Raw genomic sequence first — 26764 nt, forward strand, 5'->3', positions numbered from 1 at the left:
AATATACCAAAAAATTGCATATGTAACAAAAAAACCAGTCATATAAATACAATCAACAAAAACAATACAATTTTACTTACAATTATTATTATTCCTTGTTCACATCAAAAACTAGAAAATAATCTTCCGATGAATCAACGTATGAAAAACTCCTTAAACTATTTATATTAATTTACAAAAGAGAGTATGGGTCCGTAATGAAACATTTGAAATTATTAAATATCGTTTGTTCATTTAAATACATCACAGAAGGAAAAATAAACTCCTTACGCTCCATATATTAGAAAAAAAAATCAAGCGGCCAAAAATATATATAATACCCGTAGGTATATGATTAATTGCGTTTATATGTTTGTCAAAATACCTAGAACTTCATTTAATCCAATAAATCATAATTGTAAACTTTTTAAAGCAATAACATTATCAATACAGCATACTTGATCTTTACAATATAAATTGAATATTAATGAGCAAATAAAAAATATAATTAATTTTTTATTAACTAGTTATATCCTTTTAAAAAAGCATAACCTACAACAGCACATGCTGCAAATACGCCCATTCCGAAAGATATATGTTTACTACATCTACTATCTTGTTTTTCATCTATATCAACCGATTCAAAATTATTTTCGGCTTTTATTGTTGACTGCATGTCGGAAAGTTTATTTTCAGAAACAAACGAAGTGTGTTTAAGTTCATCAAGTTCTATTTCCAGTAGTTTGAGATTTTCGCTTGTTATTTCTAACGGGAGATCTCTAGATTCTGCAAAAGCTTCTTCACTTTTCACTGGATTGTCTTCAAATTCTTTTATATTTATTTCGAGATTATTGTCTTCCAATTCCAAAAATGCTTCTATTTTTTGATCAAGTTCTTTCTCGAGTAGTTTAAGATTTTCTTCCGATAATTCTACTGATTCGTATATAAATTCATTTTTTCCGTCTTCTTTTGTATCGATTTGTTCGTATTTTTCTCCTGATGGTATGTTTAATGATCCACTAAGACTCTCTTCATATATATTGGGATTATCATCAGTTAATTCTGTTTTTGGATGAGAAAGTTCATCAAGTTCCAACTCGAGAAATCTAAGATTTTCTTCCGTAAGTTCTAGTGGTTCGTTTAGAGTTATAAATTCTTCTTCGCTTGAATCGAAGTGATTATCGACTAATTCTAATGATGTATCTTTATTTTCCCCAACGTTTTGTAGAAGCGAATTCGAACCTTTGATGTATCTTTCCGATGATGTTTGTGGTATAATCTCTAAAAAAGACTCAACTGGATAAATGTTATTTTGATTGCTAATATTTGAAGAATCGCTAGCATTCAAATACGATATTAAGTTTGTCAAACATAAGAGCTGCATGGGGTATTTTCCGCCTCTTTTTTATATTAAATAATTAATTTATACAATATATATCTTTGCAATTTGCTTTGATTTTTACATAATTTATATACTTTATATTTCCCTCTAAATTTATTTCTAAAAACTTTATTTTTAATATAATTCGAATAAATTTTTTTTAATTTTATATATTTAAAGTAAAAAATGTATTTATAAATATTTTAAACAAATTAATTCTTTGATTATGTCTAATGGTTATTTAATTAGTTTGCTGTCGAAGTTAAAATTTTATTGACATGCAGATTTTTGATGTTTAATTGAATCTATGAATCATTTTAAATAAGAAATATAATCCAAACAATATTAATTCCGAAAACCCAAAGCACCGACTGGATATTTTGACGTTTATTAGTATTTCTCTTCCTTAAAAAAATTTTTTGTTTTTTATTTTACATAAAAAAGATAATAAAAATACAGAAGTACTTACAAGTGTACAAAAGAATTGTGTATTTCATTTTAAACACAACTTTTAACACAAATAAAAAGTTTAAAGTAAAAACTTGACAATTATACTTTTATTTTAAATGTTATATTGCGATTTATCTATTTTAAATTCATATTTATAATGTTTAATTTGCCGACAAATATTTCGATAGTGTTTTTAATTTATCATACATTGAATAAATCAAAAATTTTCAAACACGTGTCATTCTTTTCAATATAACTGTCAGGTTGACATTTATTACCCCTTTGATAACCTGATGTTCATGGTCAACGTGTTGATCAATAAAATTATATCAACAACATGAAGAATTAGATACGGGTTGCAGAATGAATAATGATTATAATTGATTGACGAAAATTCTAAATTTTTATGTTGGTAACTTTCAATAATATAAATGCTATTTTTTTAATTATAACTTGACAAAGATGAATAAATTTTTTGTAGTTTAAGAATATCATGTTTTTTTTAGAAATAATTTAAACTCAAAAACAACTTCCAGAATAGATTTACCATTAAGAATACAATACATTTATATTTATATTTATTTTAAAGTTAAATAGGATTTATTTTATACTATGAGAAACTACGACCACCGTATTTTGAATTCTAATCAAAACTTATATTTGCAAAAGTGTGTGTAAAACAAATTTTTAGTCTTGATGAATATAAACTCTCCAATAAAAATTTTTTATAAGTTATATAATCAATTATTAATTACATATGATACTATACGATTTTTTTTTAAAAAACCTTATCTAAAAATTTAAAGGATTTTTAACAAAATGTGCCTAACATTCATTCCATATAAAATTTTAAAAAATTTTGTTATATAAAAATTTACATGAGATCCGATGATAAACACATATTGCGGAGAAATTTTAACTGATTTTGTTTTATTTGTTGAATAAAACTAATTTAAATAAAAAAATTAAATTTGTTTATATTGAACTATTCACATTTTTTAGTATTGAAAAAAATATTAGAAAAAAAGGAAAATCTTCCACGAAGGCTTCCGTTTACAGGCCTCGTCGACCAGCGAAATGCTTTCAAGAATATTCTTGAAGGTAGTCGCAAAGATACTTAGTTAGATCTGATTTTAAGTTATAGGTTATCTGCTTTTGCGTGATAAAAAGAGAACATTACTTCTAAGACCATCACTTGTAATAATATTTTCCTTTTTTAGTCAAAATTGACTCAATGTAATGTGTCAAACGGTCGTACATACGTACTTTTCCCTGTACTTGCTAGAAATGTTAACAGATACACTCTCTTTTCTAAACTATAATTTCTATATTGCGCTCATCTATCATTTCTATGCCTGATTTTTTAATTTGATATTTTTTTGTCTCAAAAGATGTGTCAACGTTATCTATTAATTATTTCGTCTACAATTTGCTGGAACGAGAGTGTTCTAAAGCTCTCTCTCATTTTTTCATTTTGATTTTTTACATAAGAAAATTTAAGGGATTTCACATTTTATTGCGATATGGTCAATAGTTTTTTAGACTTAGTTAAGCAAAAGCACATACTTTTTAGATGATTGAGTCTATATCATACAGGGAGCATAGTACGGGCTCCTGCGTTGGCCAATTACCATCTGTAGCCACATTGTCAATTCTTTGTTAGATAACGAATCATTTTTTTCACAAGATTAACTTTTTGTGTAAATATCAAGTTTTAACTTGTTAGCCTGTCGAAATCTATGCTTATTGTAACTATCCATTGTTATGTTTAAATGATCGATTTCTTTAGTTATATACGTCTATGTGGTTGAAATTGGGATTTGGCATTAGTATGTATAGGTATCATATCATAATTATAAGCCCAAGCGAATGTTTTTCGACGCTTTTATAGTTGTGATGTAAAATACTATATTGAGAATGTTAACAGCTGTCTTAGATAAAGTTATTATAAGACTATAATACAAGTATGATAAGATTATAATAATTCGAAACAGACTGATTTCAGAGCTGACCTTTTTAGTACTTATAGAATACTAAATACAATAAAATAACAAACGATCATTTTTCAAAAAAAGGCAATGGCAAGACTTGTTCGATAAAGCTCATTACATTAGCTTTGCCATTTTTGACATAGTTTACGAATTTTATTCATCTAAGCATTCTACTATGTATACTCTTAAAGTAGCATCATAGAATGTTATTTATGTTCTAACTCATTAGCATGCAATACAACATAATTATACTATATTTCTAAATGATAAAACTTTTTTTTAATATTTAATTAATGACATTGTGCAATACTACTTAAAAAAACCTTATTTTGTGGCATACGAGGTAGATAGGCAGAAAAATTGTAATTTAAAAGCGCACAAGGCGGTGCTTTATACATTCTTTTTAATCTGCATCGAGAAAACTATAATTAAACCGCGGATCAACCCTTTTAGATCATGGGGGTTCAACGTCTTTTCATAGTAATTAAAATGTTTTGTATTTCTGCGATAATCAAGGTTTTAAGCAGAATAATTTTTTTTGCAAGGAAGAGCTAGTAAGAAATCTTACATAGTAACCAGAGGGATTTAATTGTGCTCCTTATACAACTGGTACCGTGAGATTATTAGTCACACACCATTCAAAAAACTTGCCGGATCTATTGGACTATGGTTTTAGAACCCCTTTTCCATTTATGCCCCAAATCGTGCCCAGATTGACCTCACTGCGGATATACTTGACGGGCATTATTTTATATGGCCCATGGGGAGACATCATTGTACTAACTCATTGCCCCCACAATCATATGTATCGCCTATACGGCTCCTTACACTTCACATCACCAGACCGGCATTTTATTGGACTGCGTTGACCAACAAGTTCCAAAGTTTCAACCGCGGTGCTAAAGAATCTTGTAGAATAGGGACCACGCTGTCCTCTATTGCTATACTTGTCTAGTTTCTTAATTAGCTCTAGGATCCCACTTTAGAGTGCTCCAGCTATGCTGTGCCCATCAGATACGCTATTTATCATTAAGTCCCCAGAGGGAGATACTGTTTTCGGCCCCAGGGTGGGTTTCTACACAAGATTCTAATTCCCTCGTGGCTGAACACACACAAGTTTCATTGAATCAACATAATGTTTATCTAAACATTTTTATCATCTGAGTTGTTTAAACTGCATCATAGAAAGTAAAACAATTTAATGCCCCTTGGATTCAGATCCAGGCATTGCACAATAAGAGTATCGCCTTCGAGGACTGGGCTTAAAGCACCTATAGACTAAAACGTTTCATACAATTTAAAAACTACATTTAATCCTTGATCATAGGAGCAATCTAAAATGTAGAGTCAAAATAAGTTTATATTACATTTCTACGCAATTTTTTCTTCGAAGAGGCTTAAAAAGCAATGATATCCATTTTATCTTTAAGATGAATCACATCTTTTTAGTTGAAAGACAAATATATATATTTTATATCACACATAACAACCACTACACTGTTTACATGTTTTATCTCCTTTTATATTTTCTCACCTTAAATTCTTTTTTCTTTTTTATTAATATTTTACCCTTGTTTATGAATCTTTATTACATATTTTTATTCCTTTGTGATATTCTAGTTAGTTTTTATAGAAATTCTTTTTCCTATTTTATCATAAGCTTAATTGTTCCTAAAGATAAATCATGTCTAGAGAATTTAATTCTGTGCTTAGTAGACTGGGATCCTTGTTTTGAATATCTGCTACCTTATTTTTCGATTTATTATTATCCCATAGTAAATTACTGGTATAATATTAAGATTAATTTCTCATTACAAAAAGATGCCTTATATTTCATACAAGATAATTCTATCTTGTCATGGATTTATTACTTCTTACATTTTAAGATAGAATGTAAAGAATATTATGACGAATTTGAAAATAATCACTTACCTTCTTTTGGTATAACTTGGTTTAATTTTCTGCATGTCTTTTATGATTATTCATTTTTAGTGTATAACATTTTAAATCTTGGATATCTTTATGCAATTTTCAAGTTTAAATATTTTAAAATTTTAGAAACAAACAAACTCAATGAAAAATATAAATCATCAATTTATAATAGCAAATTATTTTACAAATTTGTTCTTTTCTTTAAACAAAGTACTTTTAGAAATTATTTACTTTTTATTTGTAAGAGTAGATACTTATTTATATACTTTGTTTTGTATGCACTTTGGCGTCATGTATATTTTTTAATTAATTCGATAGGCATTGGCAATCCTAATTTTATGTTTTGGATTGCGTGTACTTTTACATTTATATTCTTGATTGAAAATATGAATAAAAATATAAAAGGCTAATAATTTGACTTTATTTTTACAAGAACCATATGACGTCATATTTAATTTAAGTCGTATTGTTTATGAAAGTTTATTGTATAGTAGTTTTGTATTTATATGCATTTATATATCCCTTACAATTAATGGTTATATTATAAGCAACTTATTCAATATACAATTCTATAATGTCCAAAATCAGTTATTAATTTTTTTGTTTATAATGTACTAGCTAAAGAAGTTCTGTTCGGATCTTGAGATTAACTCATCATTTATGCTCTAGATAGCGTTTAAAATATATTTATCTTCTGATTGCCTTATGCTTTCGTTATTTTTATCTTGTTTATGATTTTTCCACATCTATAGGTCGCTGCGGATTTGTTTAACAAAGAACTCTCGTTTGTTTATATGGTTTCCTTTAAAAGGTGCTTAAGATCTTATATATAAGATCTAGAAGATTAAAACCAATTTTGAATAACTGTAAAGTGAAATTCTTAAAAACGTAGGTTTTTTCTCCAGCATAACAAGCTCCGCCGAGAAAATTTGACCTGGCTTTAAAACATTTTTCTGTTTCTGGTTATGTCACGTTGGAATAATTCGCTGAAAATCATATTATCGAGCACAACTATAAGTGACAAAAAAAAAGAAATTTTATTACAAGCATTTAAACTTTTGCCATCTATTGCATCTCACACAAGCCCCATATACCCTCAAAATACGAGTCTCGCATTTATAGGTCTTTGACCCCTTGCCTTCCACAAATTTCGCCGGAGTGTCACAGAACAAAAATCGGAGATAAATTAAGGCTACGGACTTACTTCTTTTAATTTCTTAATTCACTATGGGTTCGCATTTAAAAAGCACCAATCCATGCCCTTATTTGCATATATTACTTTGCGTGTAAGTATCATAAAAACATATTCGGCGAGCCTATGATACATTTATAAATGGATGTAAATATCTTGTAGCAAGATGCACACAAGTTTCATTGAATCAACTTAATTATTGCCGTGGGCACATTTTTCAGATCAGATTATCTTGAAAATTCTTGAGACAGAATCAAAGTAAACTTTTAGAAAACATCCTGTGTCATTTATGCATCAACACAATGCTTACGATCACTAAGCTACGTTAAACTTTCTAAATAATATTTTGATTTTTACAAGATATAATTTTTTTCAGTTTTTCCCCTTCATATGATAAATATGCTTATTTCTCTGGTTGTCGTAATTATCTGCGCTATAATATTAAAGCTCTATACTTGTAAGACCAATAACTCTGTCAGAAAACATCCTAAAGGCGACTATGTACTAAAAATAATAATTAATAAGAAGATAAATGACGATCTATCTTTAATTCTTAATCTCATGAAAGATTCCCTTTTTAAAGTCTTTCCTTCCTTAACAAATGATCCCGATTTATACGCAAAATGGCGAAAATCAGGAGAGGCCAAGATTGTCCTGGTTGGAACAAGTGAAAATATGCAAAAAGCATATGAACAAGGGAAAACTAAGAAGATACTAGTTACTAGTAAAATGCATGGTAATGAGATGTCATTACTTGTAGTAGGACCAGGACTTAAATCAGAAATCAATGAATTTACTAGCGACTTTAGATTATTCTAGTACAAAAAACAATAATAAAAAATACTTTTATGGTAAAAAATAAAAAACTACGACAATTAAACATATAAGTTAATATACATTTCTTAGACTTGTCTAAATATTAATAATATATATTAAGTACATCTGAAGATTGTTTTTATAAGTTAAAACACCATTTCCTGTCTAAAATATCGCGAAATCTATAATATATGAGCTAAGATTATATTTACAGGGGAGCGTATATTGAAGACAGCCCTCAGTGCAGTCATTCCATGTTTCATTTTGACATTACTTATATCGTTTTCGGCATACATTCAAAGATGCTTGCATCCACAAATTTTAAACAGCCATCTTTTTACACGTACATAAATATGTATTAGCTGCTGCCTTAATCGCCAATGCAAAATGGCAAGACTTTCTTCCCTGCAGCTTTTGATCATATCCTTGTTAGTAGATCCAAAGAGGCAGACTTCAAAGCTCCTTAGAAACAATAGGCCATTTTTATGCTCCAAAGATGTTCAGGATCGAGCTTCTCGATTTTCTCTAGTAACATATAAAGCTCTAAATCAGTGCAATTGCACATGGATTATTCTTGTCCCCGATTTATACCTCAGATAATTCACATGTATTGTTTTTACCTCCTTGTCTTTTAATTCTCGACTAGCGTAGTCCAATTTCTGTTCGTGTTTTCAACCTCACCTAAAAATATTTCTTTAATCTTATTTAAAAACGCAAAAAAAAAACGGGCCATTAATGGTTAAATTCTAAATGTACAATTCTTATGTATGATTTTGTTTCAGCTCAAAATTTTTCATAATATCCTGCACTTGGTCCACGTATCTATTTCGGCTTCTGTGATATATATTATTTTAAAATAAAAGGAAATCTTTCTAACTATCACGCATTGTCTTTTCATAGAAGCAACATTCGACATTATATCACACTTGGTAACAAAATTCAAACAGTTCTCGAAATTTACATAATTTAACTGACACAGAATATATTTTATCCTGTAAAAAAAATTGAATATGAACAGCAGAATATTATTTTTAGATCAAAAAAAGTTTCATACTTTCTATGTAATTGGTAAATTACTGTGCTTTTATTATATTTAGATACCTTTCGTTAAGTTTATTCACATCGTTATTTGATTTTAAATTAATTAAATGATGAGGTTTCATAAAATCAATAACCGCACACGTCATCAACGAAAGACTTTCGACAACACTTCAAACTTGAATTTTCTTTTTATGGTTTTTTAACTATTTAATTTTATATTAAAAACAGTCAATATTTTTATCCCATGAATATATTCTGTTTATTTTGCGTGCTTGTATCAAGCACAAATAATTCAATATCTTCATTGTATAATTTATTAACAAATAATGAAATACTCTACGAAATCTGTGAAGACACAGCCTATTATGTTAAAAATTCTGAATTTATCAATATTAACACCTCAGATGAAAAAAATCATTACGCTCTTATAAGTATAAAATCAAACCAAATCGAATTAAAAACATCTTTTAAATCATTTAAAACCATTAAATTTGATAATTTGTGGTCAATAAACAACTACTCTTTTGAGCTCTCTTTATTAATAGCCGATTTGACAACTAAGCTGTGTAACGAGAATCTTCCCGCCAAAACGGAAATATACGTCGACGTATTTTCAAATGAACAATTTCATAGAATCAACGAGTCTCGTAAAGAAAAAGAAGATTTTTTCATTACTTTACTAAAAAAGAACACGATACATTCGTTTTATAACTTAACTAGTTTACTTAAAAGAGTATCTTCACCACATTACCAAAAAATATTTTTTAGTGGTAAAGATAAAAATTTTATTTTTCCTTTACCATCATCATTTGAGATAGTCGATAACTTAATTTACAAAGAAAAAGGTCTACGTCTAATTTCTAATGAAATATTTTCTAGTAAAAATTTTAATGAAAAAATGAAAATTAGTAAATATTTTGATGGATTCGTAATTTATATGATATTAATGATATCAAATGAAAACCAATATGCAGTAGATTTCTGTTCAGGACTTTTAAACAATGGTATGGTTTATAGCAAATGTTATAACGGGCTTATAACCAGCATTTTGATATATTTATTAAATGATCCCGGGTATGACAACTATTTCAAAACATCGTGGACATTCAAGAAAACTTTAAAAAAAGAATTAAAGAAATTGTCATTAAAATTACAAACTAAAGACGAGTTAATTAGTTATTTATTAGAAATCATGTCTAATTATGAAATATATCAGAAGAAAACATATAAATTTGAAGAAACAGAAAATTTATCCAAAGTTTTATTGAAAACTATGATATCCTAAATATCATACGATATGTTTACTAACATTTCCCTCCAAATTTGACATCTTTCCCTCCAAGTCCAATACTTTTCCCTCCGATAAATATTTAAACATTTTATCCATCGAGGGGTACGAGATGAATAAAGAACAGGAAACAAGAAGAATAACCAATACGGTTAACAAACAAATAAATATTAATATTCTTGACATGTTCTTAAGTGGTGGATACCACAAGTTAAATTTAACCAAGCTGTATCCTAAACTAAACAAAAGGATAAAAACTGAATCTATCAAAGAAATGATCAGCTTTGAAGTCAAAATCAAAGGCCTAAAGGAGCCAATTATTAAACAATTAGAAAAAGTGAAATATATTGAAAAAACCAACATGTTAAAATGGTTTAAAAAATTTGAAGACATTAGCAATAAACTAGAATGGAACGATGAAGAGAATCTAATAGTACTGCAGAATGTAATTGAAGGTTATGAAAATCAATATGGAAATGATGCTAAGACGTACGCGAAATTAAAGGAAGAGATCTTAAGTATAGCCTATCCAAAAAACCTATTCTCTTCGGCGGGTGTAAGAGTGCTAGAAATAAAACAGACTAATTATGACCTAATAGAGGAGATGATTACGGAAATTCAGACCAAATTAGAAGTGGCGTCGTATCTAGAAAAATATACTAAGAATGAATACGAAAGAAGATTTAATGAAGTATGCCTAAATTCGTTAACAGAGGCCACTAAAGATTATGTTATGAAAGCTGGTGTAAAGAACGTCAAAGAAATTATACACTTACTAATAACTCTGGAGAAGGAACTAATCGCTAGAATACATAGTGATTTAGATCGAGCCAGAAGTACCTCGACCGACGTTAGAGAACCAATGCTACGAAATGAAATGAATCGATGGTGTAGCTTGCATAGGTCAAGAACACATAACACTAGTGACTGCTTTAGTAGGAATAAAAGAAACGAAGATAGGAGTAGCAAAATAAAGAAAGAGGAATTTAAATCCAATAAAGATATTACGTTTTCCCATTGTAAAGTAATTTTAAAAGAAAAATCCGAGTATCTAACAGTAAAACTACCCGTGTATATTAACGGCCAGACTGTAATCGCCATATTGGATACGGGCTGCACTAAAAACCTAGTAAGCGTAGACAAGGTGAACCAACTAGGGATCACTACGAGGAAGGGCATCGGAGTAAACTTTATATTTGGTAACGGACACCAGGAGATGTCAGGAGAGATTATAGAAGAAAACATTCGAATAAGCAGTCTAAATATTGAAATCCCAACAAGACTGCACGTAATAAGAGAACTATCGGCCGACATAATATTGGGGGTAGAATTCTTAAGTGAGAATCAAATCATCCTCAACTTTGCCACCCAAACAATCTGTAATAACCAAAGGATTATCAATATGGTTAACGGATTACCACTTCCATACGAGGAAAACAGAGATTTACTATTGCAAAGATGTTTTGCCATAAACGAAAAGAATGTCAGCACCGAGAACACCTCGAAGATATTAAAATACATGAAAAACAATGAGTTATTCAAAGAGATGAAAATCAAGAGAATTGCATTTGAACTGAGCAACAAAGGGAACTTAAGACTGACAAATAAAAAATACACGATCCCACCCAAGTACCTTGATGCAACTAAGCAGGAGATAAAAAGACTGTTGAAAGAGAAAATTATCAAATACAGTGAAAGTAAGTACAGCAGCCCCGCATTCGTCATTGCCAAGAAAAATAACGAAATAAGGCTAGTAGTAGATTATAGGGAATTGAACCAAAATATAGTTGATGAAATGGATTTACTACCTAAGATAAAAGATATGATGAACGAGGTCAAGGGTGCAAAGTATTTCACTAAAATCGACCTAAAAAACGGATTCAATCAGGTACCCATAGAAGAAAATTCCATGAGTCTGACCAGTTTTAAAATTTTAGGAAATGTTTACAAATATACAAGAATCCCATTCGGCATTAAATCAGGCCCCAAACTATTTCAAAGAACGATAAATAAAATATTGGCAGAGATACCCAATGTAGTAGTATATATTGATGATATTTTAATATACACCTTAACCAAAGAGGAACATAATACGATTTTAAACCAAGTACTAGACAGATTATCCAGTTATAAAATAAAAATTAACTTCGAAAAGAGTATATTTGCGGTTAAAGAAGTCGAGATGTTAGGCATGATTATAAATGAAAAGGAAATAAAGCCTAATGTAAGTAATATAGGTAAAGTATTAGTAAAGTTAGATATAACAAAACGACGGGAGCTACAGAAAATCCTAGGAATCTTAAACTGGTACAGAGAGTTTGTGCCCAATTTTAGTGCCAAAGTCATGAATTTAACTGATAAACTGAAGGGAGCTGAGCAAAAGAAAGAATTAACAGAGAGCGAGAAGCAAAATATACGGGCCTTAGTCAATGAAATTAAGGAAAATGGAAAACTGGTGGCCCCGAAATATGAGGAAGAATTTTGTCTACAAACTGATGCATCGGATAAAGCCATGGGAGCGGTATTGTTTCAACAACACGGATGCATAGGTTATTACAGCAAGAAATTTACCGACGCCGAAGCAAACTACACAATTGTCGAAAAAGAAATGTTCGCAATATTGCAAAGCCTAATATTCTTTAAAGGAATTGTAATGGGATACCCAGTTAAAGTTATGTGCGATAACAGAAATTGCCTATTTGATACCCAAAATAATAATAGCAGAATGATAAGATGGAAGATGATGCTCAATGAATATAATCTTACACTAGAAGGCATAGAGGGAAAAAGAAATGTAATTGCGGATCATCTATCGCGGTCGCCCACAGAAGAAATATTACAAATTAAAACAGACAATGAAAAAGAAGAAAAGGAAGTATTTAAGGAAACCTTAGCTGTTCCGGGAACTAAGAAAAACGACAAACTACACATAAAGTCTAGTGAAAGTGAAAATTTTATTAAAAGCATGCATTTAAAAAGCAAGCATGCAGGAATGTTTGTTTTATATTATAACTTGAAAGATTATTACTATATATACAAAATGAAGGAAATTATTAAAAAGGTAGTCAGCAGTTGTCAAAACTGTAAACATAACAAAAAATTTAGCTATCACAAACTCGAAGATAAAATGGGAATCACAGCCAAAACACCGTTTGAAAAAATATGTTCAGATATTTACGGTCCATCAAGGATAAACAATACAAAATGGTTCATATTGACGATCATCGACGTTTATACCAGGTATACAAAGGTGTATAAATTAAGAGAAATCACAAACAATAGAGTGGTCGAGTGTTTTGAAAAATGGTGCAGGGAGTTCCATTATCCTAAAACTATAATTACAGACAACGGAACACAGTATACAAGTAATCTAGTTAAAAACTTTGCAAACGAAAATAATATAAATCTCATACATGTACCAAAATACCACCCACAGAGCAATGGCATCTGTGAGAGAACAAATACCACTATATCGGAAATAATCAGGTTATACAAATCAGAGCCGCTTGAGAAAATACTAGAAAACATCGAAATTAGATTAAATAAAAACTTCAGAAGATCAATAGGCTGCGCCCCTGAAGAGCTAGTCACGGGGAATAATCAATTTGACCCTAAAGGAAGAGTGCGGCTTAAGAAGATAACAAAGACCGCGAAGAAGAATCTGGAGAATAAAAAGATCAAGAAAGTAAAAATAGGAGATAAGGTGTATGTAAGAAACTTTCTAGCTAAGAAGTGGGAAAAGGCGTTCACGGGACCATACCTAGTAGAATCAGTTGGTAAGAATGGCAGGTGGTTCAAAGTCAAAGGAGTCTACGAGTGGATTCACATTGCCGACACCAAACTCTAAAATGATGGGAGAGGCAGATTATGATATCCTAAATATCATACGATATGTTTACTAACATTTCCCTCCAAATTTGACATCTTTCCCTCCAAGTCCAATACTTTTCCCTCCGATAAATATTTAAACATTTTATCCATCGAGGGGTACGAGATGAATAAAGAACAGGAAACAAGAAGAATAACCAATACGGTTAACAAACAAATAAATATTAATATTCTTGACATGTTCTTAAGTGGTGGATACCACAAAAACAATTATAAAAAATTTTAATCTTACTTGTATTAAAGACATACAGGCACTTATAGACAATGAGTTTAGTTCTAAAACTTTTTGTAATCAGAAACTTGTAGAATATTTGGCATTATTACTTGATTCTGTCCATAGCAGATATAAATTTTATTTTAAGTTGTGCTCCGAGATTGACAGAAAAATTTCTTTTGATGAGTTGATGGCTGAGTCTGGTCATTTGTTATTAAAATATGATAAAAAAATGTATCGTAGTGATGTGGCTTTTATAAATGAAAAAATGAAGAAATTGACATACACGGAAAGTAATAAAATTGAAAGTGAAAGAAGTTTAATGGAATTTCTTAATGAAGTTTATAAAAATGAATAAAAATTTTATCTATTTATATAAAAAACATTTGATAATTGATTACTTATAGAAATATACATCAAAAAACTTTTAAATCGATATTGAATCCTTAATTGAGTTCTATAATTATTGCAAATACATATAGAAATATACATTAAAAAACTTACAAATCGATATTAAATTTTTATATGAGTTCCATACTTAGTGCAAATACATATATAAATACTATACTAATATTGAAAAATTTTACTCAAATTTTTTTTAGACCTTTGCCGACTAGATCTAACAAAATAGCTAATTTAAGAGTTAATTTTAAAAGTTAATTTATACATAATTGATTAAATGTATTATTAAAAATCTATTTTTTAATTTTATACTTTTTTATTCATTTTTTAGCACATATATTCTTCTTTATTGTTTATTGTTTTAATAATTTTTACACCCCATACAAGTTTATGTATTTAGATTTAGATTTTTGTAGATTCATTTTCTTATTATTTTCTCTTATCACACATCATTTCCTTTCTAATCTTCTCATTTCTGATTTTCTTCCCAAATTTCTTAAACATTTTACTGTTTTCTTTCAATTTACCAGTGTCTTATTTTTATGTTTATGCGCATTAAGAAGGGGATACGTGAATTACGAGTCTAAAGAAAACATAACATTAAGCACAAGATACTGTAAATTTTGTAAACATTACAAACCTGTTAGAGCACACCATTGTAGCAGATGTAAAAAATGTATAAAAAAGATGGATCATCATTGTATGTGGATAGGAGTCTGTGTAAATTATGACAATCATGGCGACTTTATGCGCTTTCTTTTTTTTTCTGTTTTGAGTACTTCGATATCTTTTTCTGGTTATATTTATTTGATTTTTAAAAAAGAGTTGTCTAATCAAATGAAAGTTTTACTTGCTTATTTATTACTTTATTCATTTTTAGTTAGTCTTTTTTGTGGAATTATGTTTAATATTCAAGCAGGGTTAGTTAGTAAAAATATTACATTTATAGAAGATCAACATTATTTTTATAATGAAGAAAGGTCTGCGTATGACAAAGGACTTGTAAATAATTGGAATGAGGTTATGGGGAGTATGAGATTATTATGGATGTGTAGACCAAATGGGAATGGAATGAATTATGTAAGAAATGATGGATTAGAAAATGATGATATAAGTTTTGTATAGAAAAAAGCAAATTACATAATAAACTAATCTAAAATATTATAAAATAAACTATTCTATAATAAACAATAATAAAGTATTCTATAATAAAATATTATTAAAAAATTTACAAGTTTCTTAATAATTTGTTCGTTTTTAATTATGCGCCTTTTACCCCAGAGATGAAATTTAAGAAGAAGATTTTAGATTCTTTAAAAGGAAAAAATAAATATAATTATGATGAGACGATAGTCTCTGAAGATCCATTTGATATTTTTTACTCTGATTTTCCGCATACTGAGGAAGTAGACGAGGAAAAGGCAAGTCCAAAAACAAAGAAAATTAAAGATAAAAACCCAGACGAGAAAGACAGCATAAAAAATAAAGACGAAGAAAAAGACAGCCTCAAGAAAAGCAGCATAAAGGAAAATAAAAAAGAAAACCTTATGAAAGATAGCATAAAGATAAATAAAAAAGACAACCTTAAGAAAGATAGCTCAAAAAATAAAGACGAAGAAGAAGAAAATGTCAAGAAAAGCAGCATAAAGGAAAATAAAAAAGACAACCTCAAGAAAGACAGCATAAAAAATAAAAAAGACAGCCTTAAGAAAGATAGAATAGACAAAGAGGACATCATAAAAGACGATGATTTCTTGACTAATTTATTAAAGCCTAAGTCTCATCTTAAAGACCCTCAAATAATAATCCCAGAAATTATCAATTCTTTAGAATTTTACTCTTCTAAAAATATCAAACTGACCCCTTTGGAAATGTTTAAATTTCCTCACATCTCAGATATAAAATACGAAGAAGGAGACATTTTCAAATCTCTTTACTCGCTTTTTATCAGAACCCTTTTACTAATTTCCAAGTCTAAACAGGATTTTATCATGAAGTACAAATCAGACATCTTAATTTATAAAAATGACGAAATGTTAGTCACTAAAGGCCTAGAAAGATTACTAAAGATTAATGATATTAATTATGAATTACAAGGAGATTTCCTTAGTATTAAGAACATAGATATGAAAATATTAGTAGATTATCTTGTCAATGAGCCTTTTAATAGTTCATATGTCTTGCCTTTTATAATGTCAAGGACTAGATTTATAAATGGGATATTTTATGAAGTGAATATTAAAAAAGGCCAGGCGCCTGTAAAAGACAATGATATGATTTTATATAAATATATTTTAGAGGGGCCTTTTTATAGCCAAGATTATTTAGAATATTTTGAGTATAAATATAAAAAGAAGTAGATAAAAAAAACAAGCGTATGCTTTCCCGTTTTGAAAATCATATATATAAAAGAATTTTATTTAATTTTTTACCCCTCTTTTTTGTAGTTTTGAAATTTCTTAACGATATGTTTTGAGCTTATTGTTTTAAAATAATAACAAATATAGATTTAATGTTTCAATTTGATAATTGTAGGTGCGTATACTTCATGTTAATACTTTTTAATTTTGATTATTATTTTTGTTAAACTCAGTTCAAAAATATCGTCAGAATCGTTTTTTAGAATTTATTTAACCCTTCTAGAAAAAATTCACAAAAATATGTACCAAAAAAAAGTTGAATATAAGTATAAAAAACTACATTTAAAAACATTCTAGAACTATCATATTGGATTTAACATAATAATTTGATGCGAATCCTGCATTCAATTTTTGCATTAGAAATAATTTTAATGTTTTTAAAATTGCACTCCCCCTTTCTTTTTAAACTAAATATGGCAATTTAAAAAAAACAAAGGAGGTACATACCATAAACAAAGCATATAAATCCCGTTTTCAAAACGGGAAAGCATACGCTAGTCATCATATATATAAAAGAATTTTATTTAATTTTTTACCCCTCTTTTTTGTGACTTTGAAATTTCTAAACTTCATATTATAGCTTATTGTGTTATTGTAATATCAAATATAAACTCAATGAAGTATTTTGACTATCGTAAGTGTGTATGTTATAAGATGATACTTTTTTGTTTTAATTATTATTTTTGTAGAACTCAGTTCCAAAATATCGTCAGAATCGTTTTTTAGAATTTATTTAACCCTTCTAGAAAAAATTGACAAAAATAATAACCAAAGAAAAGTTGAATGTAAGTGTCAAATTTTAAACGTATAAACATAATAAAGTTATCAAATTGGATTTTATAGAATAATTTGATTTTAAATCTATATTCAAGTTTCGCATTAAAAATAATTTTAATGTTGTTAAAAATTGCATTTCCCCTTTCTTTTCAAACCAAATATGGCAATTTAAAAAAAATATAAGGAGGTACATACCATAAACAAAACATTTAGATCCCGTTTTCAAAACGGGAAAGCATACGCTAGTCATATATATAAAAGAATTTTATTTAATTTTTTACCCCTCCTTTTTGTGGTTTTGAAATTTCTTAACGATATGTTTTGAGCTTAATGTTTTAAAATAATAACAAATATAGATTTAATGTTTCAATTTGATAATTGTAGGTGCGTATACGACATGTTAATACTTTTTAATTTTGATTATTAATCTTGTTAAACTTAGTTCCAAAATATCGTCAGAATCGTTTTTTAGAATTTATTTGACCCTTCCACGAAAAATTATAAAAAGATTTAACCAATAATGATTTTGATGATAAGTGTCAAAAATTGAGCTTAGAAGTTCCCGAAATTATTTCATTATGACTCAAAAGTGTTTTTAACTCAACTTTACTCCTAATATGCTACTAAAAAGTATTTTTGAAAAAGATGATTTCATCCTATCAAATTCAATCATCCCAAAATGGAAACTCACCAAAATTCACCGAGGCGGGACATATTATAAAACAAAACATTTAGATCCCGTTTTCAAAACGGGAAAGCATACGCTAGTCATATATATAAAAGAATTTTATTTAGTTTTTTGCCCCTATTTTTTGTGATTTTGTAAAATCTAAACTTCTTATTATAGCTTATTGTGTCATTGTAATATCAAATATAAATTTATTGCTTTAATTTGACTATTCTAAGTGTGTATGTTATTAGTTAATACTTTTTAATTTTGATTATTATTTTTAGAAAACTCAGTTCCAAAATATCGTCAGAATCGTTTTTTAGAATTAATTTAACCCGTCCACGAAAAATTTTAAAAACAAAATACAAAGAAGAAATTGAATGTAAGTGTCAAAAACTGGGCTTAAGAAGTTCTTAAAATTATCTCACTGAGTTTATTAAATGTTTTAAAACAACTCTACTCCTTATATGTTACTAAAAAGTATTTCTAATAAACATGCCTTTACCCTGTCAAATTCAATCATCCCAAAATGGAAACTTAACAAAATTTACTGAGACTGGACATATTATAAAACTAAACTTTTAGATCCCGTTTTTAAAACGGGAAAGCATACGCTAGTATAATATAATATAATATAATATAATATAATCATATATATAAAAGAATTTTATTTAATTTTTTACCCCTCTTTTTTCGTGGTTTTGTAAACTTTAAACTTCTTATAACAGCTTATTATATTATTGGAATATCAGATATAAACTCAATAAAGGATTTTGACTATCATATGTGCGTGTACTGTATATTAATACATTTTGATTTTAATTCTTTGTTTTGTAAAACTCAGTTCCAAAATATCGTCAGAATCGTTTTTAAGAATTTATTTGACCCTTCCACAAAAATTCATAAAACAATTAACCATTTCGGATTTCGAATGATAAGTGTCAAATTTTGAACTAAAAAACATTTAGAAGTTATAGCAATGAATTTTTTATAATAATTTGAATCGAATTCTATATTTAAGTCTGCCACTAATATAATATTTACTGTTGTTAAGAATTATATTCTCTTCTTTTCTTATTCCAACCCAAAATGGTGATCAAAAGAAAAATGCAATGCGCACACATATTAATCCCGTTTTCAAAACGGGAGAGCATACGCTAGTATAATATAATATAATATAATATAATATAATAATAATGTTATATTATATAATATGTACTATAATATATAAATATTGTTATATAATATTATAATGTGTAAATATTATAATTTGCTTAGATATTGTTATATAATATATAACATATTGTTTTATAGTACAATTATTTAATAGAATAATTTAATTATAAAGGTCGTAGACAGAATAAAAATCATTTCTGTAGAAGCTTGTTATACCCAATTTATCACATTTCTCAATATAAAGACTATACGCCTTTCTTCTCTCCTGTGTATCTCCCTGTACTTCTTTTATAAGTCTATGATGTAAATTCTGATCACTTGTGCTTTCTTGATCTACTGCCTTTTTAGGCAGACTTACTTTATTAATCTTCTTATCAAAATTATCTCTAACAAAATTAAAAACAAGTCTCATGTCTCCTGTACGCCCAAACATCTTAGAAATGATCTTCTTATCATCATCACTTAATATTTCACTATTTATCTCTTGACATTTTAAATTTAATATTTCTAAAATATCTCTACTAGTGTAAGTAGGCAGAGAAATATTTAAGCCACTAGATTTATTCAGATTATTACTTAGAGTAATAAGCTTCATTTTATTAGATTTAATAAAATTTATTACAAATTTGGAATCAGGAATCTTATCAAATTCGTCTATAATAAACAGTTTACATTTCTTATTTGCCAAGATTTTCTTCTTTATTTCGTCAGTGTAGGCATTTAGATAAATATATTTCTTATTTTTACAGACAAATTTAGTGATACTTGTTTTACCACTGCCAGGGTTTCCAGTTAAGTGGAGAATAAAATCTTTCTTATCTTCAAGGAAAGATTTAATGTTTTCTAGTATTTCATTTCTCAAATAAAAAGACTGGGAATTTAGAGAGAAAACTTCCTGGACTTTTTTATGGAGTGACATTGGGGGTAAAATAAAAAAAGAATGCGAATAGCGGGAGTCGAACCCGCACCACCAGATTATGAGACTGATACGCTACCGCTACGCCATACTCGCTCATTAAAATGATTTTGTATTATAAATTACAGTATAAAAATAAATGCATATATATAATAAATCTATTTTATAATGCTATTTATATACATAAATTTATTAGGAATGTAGTTATTAAATCTTAAGTGATATTTCTATAAGTAATTATAAAATCTAATTCCTCTTTTTATCCCTTCTTTATGAATATTGATAATTCCTTAGATTGCATTCCTTTTTCAGATTTCCTTTTATTCTTCGACATACTAATAAATCAAGATATAAAAATGCCTTCTCACATTTCATTCTCCAAATTACCTTCAATAAAATCATTAGAAAATAATTTACAAATTTCTGACTTAATAAAATCTTCTATAATTTACTGCATAAACAAGAATATTCCAAATGTAATCACTAGAGGCTACAAATTATCATATGATAAATTACTAGTAAATGGACCTAATAATTTAATAAGCATATTATTGACTTATGATAAATTATTAGAAATAATAGGCGACGAATTATTTATGAAGATTTTAGTGGAGTGCAGACTTTTCTGCGAAATGGAAGGCAAAGACGAGAGCAGAAATTTACTGATGATTTGTGGGAATATGAAAAATGAGAAGAAAAATCTGCGCATAAACAGACACAAATTATTTTATAAAAATAAACAAGAAATAAAAATATACCCAAGGGAACTTATAGAGAAATATAACAAGAAAGAAGAAAGTAACAACCCCAATAACAAAAGTTACATAAATAATATAAGCATAAATAATATAAGCATAAATAATATAAGCATAAATAATATTAGCATAAATGAAGAAGTATTTAGAAAATGCCAAGAAAAATACACAAAATTAAAAATAGACAAATTATTCTACAAATACATGAAAGAAGTAAAAAACCAAATAGACCCACAAATATTAATTAATTTTCTATTTTGTGTATCAAAGAAGATCTTACCAAATATTTTCGACAGATTTAATTTCAGGATTCTTAAGCAGAAGATAGTTTTGTTGGTTTATAAAAACAAATTCGAGTCATTTAGTGAAGAAGAAATAATAAGACATTTTAAGATAACAAATTTCAGATTTTTTAGTAAAAGAAAAGTCTATAAAGATTTTAAAGATAGCATAAATGGAAAATCTAATCTTATGGATTCTATGAATGGAAAATCTAATCTTATGGATTCTATGAATGGAAATTATAATCTTATGGATTGCATGAATAAAGAAGATATAAATTTATGCATGAATAAAGAAGATTTAAATTCATGTATTAATGACAGTGGCATGAATAAAGAAGATATAAATACATGTATAGATGACATTAGTTGTAAATATTCTCATACTCGTAGAGATTACACATTCATGATGCAGTTCACTAAAGAATATTTATTCTTCTTATTCAATGACTTCTTCATTCCTCTGATTAATAAGTTCGTCTACTGCACAGAATCTTGTTCTACAAAATTCAAGTGCCTTTATTTTAAAAGACACACTTTTTATAAATTCTCAGACGAATGTGCCAATATTCATTTATCAGATACTAAGAAATATAAACTTCTTAGTAAAACTAAGAAGTTTCCCAATAATATAAGAATTATTCCTAAACAAGAAGGAGGCCGAGTGGTCGTAAATTTAAATCTCAATTCTGATTTAAATATTTCCAATTTGAGCTTAAGAAATGTTTATGAAATTATTAAGAAAGAAAACAGGAAGAAACTTATGAATTCCATGTTGGGATTTGAAGACATGGAGGAATTTATTTATCCACTGATAAATAGAAAAAGGCTTTATTGTATGAAAGTAGATGTAAAGAAGTGTTTTGATAATATTCCTCATGAGTATATTGAGAAGATAATAGAGAAGATATTTAAAGAAGAACATTACTATATAAGAACATTTCAAGAGTCAAGAACTACTACTAGTACTAGTAGTAGTAGTAGTACTAAATATAATAATACTAGTAGTAGTCAAACAAATTATAATCTTGTTACTAGTAGTACTAAATATAATAATACTAGTAGTACTAAATATAATAATAATAATAATACTAGTAGTAGTAATTATAAGAAAATAATTACTTATGAAGTTTTAGAATATTCAGAATATTTTAGAATGTTCAAAGATAAAATTATTATTGACGAGTCAAATCTCAAGGAATATTCAAGACAAGAATTAATCAAATTTATTAAGAAATCTCTCCTAGGGAACAAGATTTCTTATAAAAATCTCCTCTACAGGCAAATTCAAGGGATTCCTCAAGGGAGTATCTTAAGCACAATATTCTGCTCTTTATATTTCGCCCAATTAGACAAGAAATATTTCAATAATATTTTCAAACAAGGAAAACTTATCAGATTTGTAGATGATTTCTTAATTCTAAGTCCCTGTAAAGAAGAAATCTTAAGATTTATAAAAATCTCGACTTTATTGAAAAATAAAGGCGTCATTTTCAACACTGAGAAAACAGAAACAAATTTCGACATAAAAGAAACAAATTTGATACTAAGAAATACAGAGATGAATTATTTAGGAATGAAGATTATTACTAAAGAAGATAATGTTTTCTTTAAGAATAATTTACAAGATAAGAATATTCAATATGGAATATATTCCCCGTCTCATAATATAGGGAATATGATATTTAAGAAGATGAGTAGATTTATAGACACAAGGACTTATATCTTAATAAATAAGGAGAATAAGAAAGTGTATGAGAATATTTATGATACATTAGTAATTTATATTTGGAAATTAGAGATACTTTTTAAAAGAAGCATATTTGTAAATAGAGAGTATTATAGTAAAATGATAAGGTATGGAATAAAGAAGATGAAGATGATATGTAAAAAGAGAGAAATAAAGATAAGTCAAGAGACACTTCAAGAAATGATAAACAACATTCTACAAAGAGGAAGTAGACAAGTTATATAAAGATCAAGAAGATGGTGTATATTTAAAGGCTATTTTCTTAAAATTGAGTCTAGACTCATTAAGTCTAGCTTAATTATAGGTTTGGCTTTTATGATTAAGCTTAAATTACTTGTAAGCCCGCTCTTATAATCAAGCTTGCCATAATTTTAGAAGCCTGTCTTTTATAATTAAACTAGACTCAATCTTAAGAGTCTAGACTTTATTTTAATAGCCTGCCTTTTTTGAATAATATTAACTTAGAATTCTAGAGCCCTTTTAAAAATGAATGTAGGGACAAAATTAGAAAACGAAGAAAAAATCAAAATTTACAAGAGAATTAATGAATTACTAAAAATAGACAACCCTGTAAATTCTTATAAATTTATAGGAAATCATCCCATTTCCCTTACAAATGACAATATCATTTTACTCCTTAAAGAGGACTATATGGTATGTGAGAAATCTGATGGGGTGAGAATGATTTGTCTTGTAATAGATCAGAAAATATATTTTTATGATCGAAAAAATGAGATATATTTAATAAAAGATCAAACTAAAACTATAGATAATACAAATGTAGATAATAATGACAATGTAGATAATACAAATGTAGATCAAACTAAAACTGTAGATAATAATACAAATGTAAATATATATACAAATGTAGATAATACAAATGTAGATAATGCAAATGTAGATAATAATTACATTGTTGATGGTGAATTATTTTATGATAATTCGGGTAAATTAAATTACGCTGTCTTTGACTGCTTACTTTTTAATAATGAAAATGTCTGTGATAAGAATCTCTTAAAGAGACTTGGTTACGCTGATTTATTCATTAGAAATCTAATTTACAAAGGAGATATAAATTTCTACCTTAAAATTATGTATAAATCTTACGGATTCTTAGAAATTTACAATCAGATCAAAAATCTAAATCATAAAAATGATGGTCTAATTTTCACTCCTTGTTTTGAGAAATATATTTTATATAAAAGAGGTTTACTTTTAAAATGGAAACCTCCTTCTATAAACACGATAGATTTCAGATTAGTAAAAAGATCTAAAGGGATTTATAGCCTAGAATGTTCATATAAAAATAATGAGATAATTTTTGATTATTTTGAAAGTGATCATGAAGATTTAAATAATAAAATTGGGGAATTTATATTTGATAAAGATAGAATTATTAGAGATATTGAGAATGAGATAAATATCCTAGGAGGATGGGTATTATATAAAATAAGGGATGATAAAGATACACCTAATCATTATAGAGTAGTAAATAATATATTAGAAAGTTTAGAAGATAATTTAGATATAAATGAGTTATCAAGATATTACAAGCCCATGAGGCACAACACGAAGCACCGTATGAAATAAAAATAGTTGATGAATTTAATAAGATAAATTATAGATAAGATAAGATATAAGATAAGATAAATATAAATATAAATCTAAGATAAGATATAAGATAAATTAAAGATAAGATAAGATAAGGTAATAATCTACCTATATTTAATAAGATTAGATAAAAATAAGATAAAATAAGATAAGATAAATATAATAGATAATAATCTACATATATTTATTAATTATAGATAAATAGGGTAAAATATTCAGTTTTATTGATGAACAAATTCCTTGTTATAACAAATTACGGAACAACAAACTTTCTCTACTACAAAGACAAAGTGCTCATCTTCCTCTACACTCCGGGGACTGTAAATATAATAAGGAAAATTAACATAGAAATTATGACACACATCACAGACTCTTATCTTCTTAAATAATACATTAATATAAGGATTAATCTGATATTTAAGATTTAATATCTTATTATAACACTTCTCTAATAAAGAAATCTTAAGAGGCCTTAAATCTCTGGGCTTATTATAAGGATTATCACTTATCTTTATAGTACTCGCATTACTAAAAATCTTGAAAAATTTAAAAGGTACAAAATCAAGCTTATTGTCACTTAAATCTATCATATTAATTTGAGATTTAATAAATTCAATCTTCTCTATTTCTATCTTATTAATTTTATTACTCTTTAAATTTAAATATCTAAGATTTGGTAAATCTAATAAAAAATCAGGAAGCTTATCAATTTCATTATCTGAAAAATCTAATTTCTCTAAAGATTTACAATATCTTAAAGATATTTCTATATCTTTAAGATTATTCTTAAAAATTGGTAAAATTCTCAATTTATATAATTTATCCATACAAGGTAACTCTACTAATTTATTCATTCCTAATCCTAATTCCTCTAAATGTATCAAATTATTAAAATTACTTGGTAATTTTAATAATTTATTATTTGATAAATTTAACCAATTTAAATAAGTCAATTCACAAATCTCATCTGGTAAACTTGTCAATAAATTATTTGATAAATCTATCTTGACAAGATTCCTTAAATATTTTATATCAGGAAGAATCTTCTTAATTCTATTACTAAAAAAACCAAATTTCCTTAAATTTATCATTTTGTAAATATTAAAAGGAATTTCATCAAATTCATTTTCACTTAAACCTAGGCCTGTGATTTTATTCAAATTATGAAAATTTACTGGTAAATTTTTCAATTTATTTCTAGTGAAATCTACCCATGTTAAATTTTGTAAATTACAAATTAATGGACTAATTACTTGTATTTGATTATCATTAGCAGCAAGTCTAGTCAAATATTTCAAATTTTCTATTTCATCAGGAATACGTCTTATTTTATTATCAGAAATTATTAACCAACTTGTTTTTACATTTATTTTTGTGTATTGGATTTCTGTAAGATCACTTTTGGAATAATCTGTGGAAATTATTTCTGACATTTAATTTATTTATGCAAGAAAATTAATTTATAAAATTAAATAATCATGTTTCAAATAAGAAAGAGTAAAATAAGAACAGAAGATGAATTTTATAAAAAAAAGGCAGAATTTTTATTCAATTATAATTTGAAACTTAAGAAAAACTTTTTAAAACTTTCATAATAAAAAACAATGTTTTAAAAATTGAAGACAAACAAAATTGAACCTAAAATTAATTAATATAAATAAGGTTGTAAATAATAAAATTAGAATTTATATAAGATTGATATTATTAATAGAAAATCTAAGCATAAAAAAATAAAAATTTGAGATTGGAGGGACAACCCGATGATAATAGGGTTAGCAAAAAAAATCTACAGTATTGAGAATCATAAAACTAAAAATGCAAGTTAGACAGTCAA

The 26764-nt window shown here is 27.2% G+C and overlaps 9 protein-coding genes and 1 non-coding gene across 10 annotated transcripts; 6 read left to right on the plus strand and 4 right to left on the minus strand.

Annotated features, from left to right (window-relative positions):
- Positions 1-502: 502 nt before the first annotated feature.
- On the minus strand, positions 503-1363 carry VNE69_03057 (uncharacterized protein; the record flags this gene model as incomplete). Its single annotated transcript, XM_065472909.1, has 1 exon — positions 503-1363. One exon carries the CDS (start codon positions 1361-1363, stop codon positions 503-505), a length of 861 nt encoding a protein of 286 aa, XP_065328981.1.
- A 5952-nt stretch (positions 1364-7315) lies between these two features.
- VNE69_03058 (peptidyl-tRNA hydrolase) lies at positions 7316-7744 on the plus strand (the record flags this gene model as incomplete). The annotated part of the gene is made up of 1 exon (XM_065472910.1): positions 7316-7744. One exon carries the CDS (start codon positions 7316-7318, stop codon positions 7742-7744), a length of 429 nt encoding a protein of 142 aa, XP_065328982.1.
- Positions 7745-9026: 1282 nt separating this feature from the next.
- On the plus strand, positions 9027-14530 carry VNE69_03059 (uncharacterized protein; the record flags this gene model as incomplete). Its single annotated transcript, XM_065472911.1, has 2 exons — positions 9027-10040; positions 14210-14530. 2 exons carry the CDS (start codon positions 9027-9029, stop codon positions 14528-14530), a joined length of 1335 nt encoding a protein of 444 aa, XP_065328983.1.
- A 434-nt stretch (positions 14531-14964) lies between these two features.
- Positions 14965-15699, plus strand: VNE69_03060 (uncharacterized protein; the record flags this gene model as incomplete). Its single annotated transcript, XM_065472912.1, has 1 exon — positions 14965-15699. One exon carries the CDS (start codon positions 14965-14967, stop codon positions 15697-15699), a length of 735 nt encoding a protein of 244 aa, XP_065328984.1.
- A 158-nt stretch (positions 15700-15857) lies between these two features.
- VNE69_03061 (uncharacterized protein) lies at positions 15858-16934 on the plus strand (the record flags this gene model as incomplete). The annotated part of the gene is made up of 1 exon (XM_065472913.1): positions 15858-16934. One exon carries the CDS (start codon positions 15858-15860, stop codon positions 16932-16934), a length of 1077 nt encoding a protein of 358 aa, XP_065328985.1.
- A 2843-nt stretch (positions 16935-19777) lies between these two features.
- On the minus strand, positions 19778-20536 carry VNE69_03062 (cell division control protein 6 like protein; the record flags this gene model as incomplete). Its single annotated transcript, XM_065472914.1, has 1 exon — positions 19778-20536. One exon carries the CDS (start codon positions 20534-20536, stop codon positions 19778-19780), a length of 759 nt encoding a protein of 252 aa, XP_065328986.1.
- A 22-nt stretch (positions 20537-20558) lies between these two features.
- On the minus strand, positions 20559-20629 carry VNE69_03901. Its single transcript has one exon. It is a non-coding gene; the product is annotated as a tRNA-Met (tRNA).
- A 176-nt stretch (positions 20630-20805) lies between these two features.
- VNE69_03063 (telomerase reverse transcriptase (TERT)) lies at positions 20806-23544 on the plus strand (the record flags this gene model as incomplete). The annotated part of the gene is made up of 1 exon (XM_065472915.1): positions 20806-23544. One exon carries the CDS (start codon positions 20806-20808, stop codon positions 23542-23544), a length of 2739 nt encoding a protein of 912 aa, XP_065328987.1.
- A 261-nt stretch (positions 23545-23805) lies between these two features.
- Positions 23806-24909, plus strand: VNE69_03064 (mRNA-capping enzyme subunit (MCE1); the record flags this gene model as incomplete). Its single annotated transcript, XM_065472916.1, has 1 exon — positions 23806-24909. One exon carries the CDS (start codon positions 23806-23808, stop codon positions 24907-24909), a length of 1104 nt encoding a protein of 367 aa, XP_065328988.1.
- A 242-nt stretch (positions 24910-25151) lies between these two features.
- On the minus strand, positions 25152-26363 carry VNE69_03065 (leucine-rich repeat-containing protein; the record flags this gene model as incomplete). Its single annotated transcript, XM_065472917.1, has 1 exon — positions 25152-26363. One exon carries the CDS (start codon positions 26361-26363, stop codon positions 25152-25154), a length of 1212 nt encoding a protein of 403 aa, XP_065328989.1.
- Between the last annotated feature and the right edge of the window lie 401 nt (positions 26364-26764).

This window comes from Vairimorpha necatrix, chromosome 3 (assembly GCF_036630325.1).
Source record: "Vairimorpha necatrix chromosome 3, complete sequence".
Classification (NCBI taxonomy): Eukaryota; Fungi; Microsporidia; family Nosematidae; genus Vairimorpha; species Vairimorpha necatrix.